This window comes from Sinocyclocheilus rhinocerous, unplaced genomic scaffold (genome assembly GCF_001515625.1).
Source record: "Sinocyclocheilus rhinocerous isolate Xijiao unplaced genomic scaffold, SAMN03320098_v1.1 scaffold161, whole genome shotgun sequence".
In the NCBI taxonomy this organism is placed as follows: domain Eukaryota; kingdom Metazoa; phylum Chordata; class Actinopteri; order Cypriniformes; family Cyprinidae; genus Sinocyclocheilus; species Sinocyclocheilus rhinocerous.
The window spans coordinates 856,744-862,515 of NW_015627226.1; the positions used below are offsets into that span (position 1 = coordinate 856,744).

The 5,772-nt window shown below is 39.7% G+C and overlaps 1 protein-coding gene across 1 annotated transcript in view; it reads left to right on the forward strand.

The window, feature by feature from the left end:
- The window catches only part of LOC107722177 (dual specificity protein phosphatase CDC14A-like), a 37,949-nt gene that overhangs the window by 8,528 nt on the left and 23,649 nt on the right, over positions 1-5,772 (forward strand). Inside the window, exons 10-12 of the mRNA XM_016530433.1 lie at positions 2,293-2,431; positions 2,517-2,682; positions 2,774-2,871. Coding sequence (XP_016385919.1) covers positions 2,293-2,431; positions 2,517-2,682; positions 2,774-2,871 — 403 coding nt within the window. The remainder of the gene's footprint in view (positions 1-2,292; positions 2,432-2,516; positions 2,683-2,773; positions 2,872-5,772) is intronic.

Below are 5,772 nucleotides of genomic sequence, written 5' to 3' on the forward strand. Positions count from 1 at the left end.
TATATATATATATATATATATATATATACTTACACTTACTCATACAGAATTACAACTTCTAAAATATGTGTATTAAAGACTCATTCCAGTTTTGATATAAAACCAGAGCTTTGAATAATTAGTTTTTCCACAAAATTACATTGTTACCTTAAAATCCTGAAGATGGCATCTACTTCCAATTAAAATAAAATACATATTTTACAGTGTCCTTGTTAAGTCTACATGTACTTATGCATGTCAACTAAATATGTCACCTTTACAAAAATTAAGGGTTTGGCCCTTACACCATTTCTTTTCATGGCATCCCCACCTACCCCATGAATTACCCCATAACATGTGCTCCTTCCACATGACAACACTTTTTTGTGTTTAACTGGGTGATATAAAGATCTCATGTTCCAGCTTACAAATGTTACTTGACAGCTCGCTGGGTCTTTAAAAGTCTGCGCATTAGCCATTACCACAATTACAGAATAGAAAATAACAGTAACATATGATATTTTTTGGTCTTGATATAAATATCTCATAGCTCTCTATAAATCTCTGACATGGACAAAAATAAACATTACAAAGAAATGTTAGTGCAGTGTATTTCCTTCCCCCTTCACCTACTGAACAAAGGTGACCCCCAAACCCCCAGCAACAACATCCACACATCAAAGTGCTTATGATGGAGAGTTCCAGTTATACAGATTGCTCCGCCATAAAAAAGAAAGTAGTTTTAAGGTGCAGTACAAAATGAAGCATTCTAAACACCAATTAGAAAATATTAATAATGACATAATATTACTACAGAATAATAGCCTACACAAAGAGATCAAATTAACCAATGTTAATAATTGTACTAATTTAAAAACAAACAAAAAAACTGAAAAAAAGGCATCAGCTTCGTCTTAGCTTGTTATTACAGGAGGCATATACGCAGTCTGGGCAAGTTACTTTTGATAGTCCGATGGCTTTGGTAAATTTACCCATACATATACAATTTCATTTACAACTTATCAAGAGATCGTGATCAGGCCCTTTTACTTTTGTTAAACATACTGATTAGCGGTGAGTTTTGACTTCATGCAGGCCATTGCCAAGGTAGGATCTTTGAAAATGGATATCCTGGTTCCGTTGTACTGCAGAGGACCGATTTCCCTAGCCCGGCGGAAAACTTCAACGCAGTTTTGATAATAGTGCAATTTGGCTACTGTCACTCGAGGTTTGCTGCAAGGTTGTTTGGGCTGAGTTCCACAGTGCGATCTGTCAATTAGAATCTCAGTTTCCATTCTTAATACTTCCTTAAGCAGTTTAGACACAGATACAGGGGTACTTGAGCCCTGCCACATTCATTAAACGAATGTTGCATCTCCTCATTCGTCCCTCCATATTAAAGGCACAATATGTAAGTTTTTTTATTAAAATATCCAAAAACCACTAGAACAGTGTTAAGCGAAGGTAGGTTAGCAGGTTAGCAATCTCTCATTCCATTTTGTGCACAGATTTTTGTAAACCTGTTATCTCATCAGAGCATGCGTTGATGCCTTCTTCCATTTCAGTTACTGTTTTTTTTCATGGACTCTAGATAAGCGAGTAACAGGTCGATGCCGCCGACAAATTGTTTTAATGGCCTTTATTTGAGATTTAATGACCTCAAACTCACTAGAAAGAGTAGATTTAAGGTCTGATTGCAAAAGTGTTGCGATGTCTGTTTTTAATGAAACAAGAAGTTCGCCGTGTTCTTCTTACAGTTCAGCTTGCTTACTTTTCATTTTTGGATCATTGGCGCCAGAACTGTTAGCTGCGTCCTTCCCTTGGTAGGCATATTGATGTAATATTCTAGCCATCTAAGCGTGAAAGCTTGTGTAACTCGACGAAAAAGTGAAAATAAAATATTCCCAATGTATGTCGCTCTGTATTTTGATCACACTGCACCAAAAAAATTCAAATTTTAAAGTTTTTTCATATATATTTTGACGGAGCTCACCAAAGAAACACCTACTCCATAGCCTGCTCACTAGCCCCCCCCAACATCAGTGTATGCTTATTTATTTTACTTGGTAAGTTATGAGTTTTGTTCATAGATTTCGAGGATGATGGTAAGTCATGCAACCCGTCCATGTTGGATCTTATTTATCTGGCTGAAACAGATTAATTAATGTCAAAATACTTTGTAAAAATATTTTGATTGTGTGCATAGTCTTCGATGGGAAGCATTCAAATGATTCCCATTAAAATTATTTTTTTTAAATAAAATTGTTAATTATTTTGATTTTAAATCATTATATTATTTCTTTTTATGCACAGCTGGCCTTGGCAGGACAGGCACTCTGATAGGCTGCTACCTGATGAAGCATTATCGCTTCACAGCACCTGAGGCCATTGCCTGGATACGAATCTGCAGACCGGGCTCCATCATTGGACCACAGCAGCACTTTCTCGAACAGTAAGTCCAAACAGTCAGTCAAAAAGTCTACAGACAGAAAAAATGGTTTAGAGGTCCTGTTTAGAAGCACTTTCTTTCTCTCAAGGAAGCAGCACAGTATGTGGGTGCAAGGTGATCTCCATCAGTCCAAGCAGAAGCAACAGCAGCTGAGGCAAAGCCGACAACAGGAGAGAAACATGGCCCATCTCATCTCCGAGGTGGACGACATGTCCATCGACAGCACCATTCTGAAGCCACCAAGTGTGGATGAGGTAAGGCATCTGAGGAACTGAATCTACCAATCACATCTGAGTGCACAATACAGTAAGCCTGTTATTGACACTGTGATTTGTTACACTACAGAATGAGTTCAGAGAAGAAGACATGATTCCAACTCAAGGAGACAAACTACTAGCTCTAAAGGGCCAACGCAACCCCAGATCTACAGTCACAGTGCTTAGGTAGACCTTCAGTTTCACTAAATAAAGGATATAAGTGTCATTAATATGGTCTCAACAGTCTCAGTCATGACACCATTGTGGCAAAACATTGTGGCAGTTAAACAAAAAGTTTTGGGTCAATATACAACAGCATTGCCTTGATAATGTTTTGCTTTCTATTTGGTGCATTTGGCAGGGAATTAATATGTTTTCAGAAAACACCAAAAATCCATGTGTTGAATTTTGTTATGCTTGGTTTGAAGATGATTTAAAATTGGACAAAATTTGTTGGAAGATGAATTAATGAAAAGGTATAGGCAGTTATAGTATTCCACAAGCCCCAGGAATACATAGAGGGAAGAATCATGTGGTCAAACCGAGTTACTATCAAGTTAATAACAATTTTGTCCATTTTAGATTTACTATTATTTTGAGCTTTATAGCTTTTGACCTATAGGTCAATGGTCCAGTGGACCAGTGGTACTTTCAGTCCATTGTGACGTCATGCATGATTTATGGTGCTTCTCATTTCTTAAATTGTGCATACTCATTTCTGGGTCACAGACTGGATGATAGGGAAGCAAGAACACGATTAAGCATCAGTTAGAGCATTGAGAAGTACCCTCACTCGCCACTGAAATCCAAACCCACTTCATGATATCTTTCCTTTCTGATTATCTTTTTGTAGCAGTGTTAGCTTGTTGTAGCAGTACTCTGTTTTAAATTTCTAGTTCTGCCACTTTAAAAAACTTTAGATGGCACAGATAAATCTGCTAGCTTTTACACCATTCACTACATGGCATTCTATTGGTCTCTTTTGCAACTGTAGCCAATGAGCTTGCTGCTCAACATTTTAATTGTTTGGTTCAGTGTTTGTAGTATCTGAAGCCCTCCACCTCCCCCAGCTTCACCTGTCTAGGGCCGTTTCTCAATACCAAGTATGCAAAGTTCGGACTTGCATCCTTGGTAGTTCGGACTTGGCAAGTTCAACTCGGGAGTGCGAACAGTAGCGTACTTGATAATGTCACTCAGCTCACCTTGGCTACTCCTTCACTGTATATTTACAATAAGACGAAATATGATATCAAACACCACTGCCTCTTTTCGTTGTCATTTAAACATATTGTATGCAATATTTGTGGCTACAATAGCTATTAATAGCCCCATAAATGTAGCTAGTTAAGGCAACGCGGACATACTTTGATTATCTTCACTGAACGAAATATAACACACACACACAAATACATAAATATGTGGTTCAGGCAATATGTGCATATATATATATATATATATAAGAGGCTGGAGGAGCTGCTGAGCTGGGCCAAGAGAATCATGAGAATCAAGACGGCCAAGTCTCGTAGTCTCTCAATCTGCAAGGGCAGGCGAGTGGATATAATTTCTTTCCAAGTGGCAGGGGAGAGAATTCCAGTGCTCTCTGAGCAACCAATAAGAAGTTTGGGCAGAGAGTACTCAGCTGAGCTCACAGACAAGCATATGGCAACTACAGTAATAACTCAGCTGAAAGATGGCCTTAAAGGTCCCATATTGTCAAAACTGAAATTTCCTGGCTTTTTTCGTGATAACTGAGGTCTAAGGGCTATGTAACTACCATATAAGTTTCAAAACAGTCAATCCACAGACAAATGCACACAGCCTGCATAAAGTAGCTGTGCCTTTTCACGAGCCGTTGTGACTTCTGTAAAAATGTGACGTCAGAACTATACAGTCACCACCCCGAGCACTGCCCATCGTCCCACCCTCCTTTTGCCAAACCCCCAGATAAGGGTGGGCGATATAGCCTCAAAATTATATCACGATATTTCAAGAATATTTGCGATAACGATATTTATGACGATATAGAAAAAAACAAACATGGAACAACATTTTTATTGGTGATTGCAGCTGGCAGGCAGCAGCATTTATTAGTGCAAACAAAATGAAGGACATTTTCCATCCTTTTCCAATGAGCTACTGTCATCGACGACAGACAACCTAATTTGAAGTGTAAATCTATTGTCATAAGGTGGCAGCAGCAGCTGTGTGTTCGACTTGAAGCAGACCGATCGGTGTATGACGTCAAAATATCGCGAGAGTGACTTACCCCTTATTTACACTGCACGCGTCTGTGGTGCGTTACGGCTCCGACGCTGCCACTCTAGACAGTGCTTGTGTTTACACCAGCAGAGCTGCGGCACGTTTCAGAAGCGTCCCAAAAGCGGCTCTCCACGCCGCCTCGCTAAAGATATGCGCCTCGCCTATTTTTGAAGGTAAGAGTGTGTACTTTGATGTCATACACCGATCACGCTTGCTTCACGTCGGACACACCTATTGGGTTTGTGGTGGTGTTGTTGTGCGCGCTAGGGAACGTATATCCGCCATACGTCATCGCGTTGCTATATCATTGATATCGCGATATGACACTTTTTTATCATGTAAAAATGTATACCGGTATTATCGTGGACGGTATGATATGGCACACCCCAACCCTCAGACAACATCGCGTCCATGCCATTGCTGAGCAACAACAACACGGAAACATGTCGAGAAAACACTGTTCAGTCGATGGATGTCAGGAAACTACATCATTGCACAGGATTCCGAACTCGGGTTGGGCCGATAGACGATGCCATCGTCCATCGCCGATCCTCCCATACCCCCCACAATCCGGCCGCATCCCAATACCGTATTCGGAAAGAAAATTACGTGTACTACGGAACCCCTAAAGTTAATTAATATGAGATGAGAGGAAAATATATATTTAAATATTTTCTCTCACAGTTATATCATTGGGTAATTATACTGTTTAAATTGTGGGCATCAGGCAGGGAGCCGCTATTATGCCTGGCATTGAAACTGCTTTTGAATGCACGATCGCTTTTTAGTTTCACTTTCATTTTCGCGATTCGCGATCTCACGTACTCT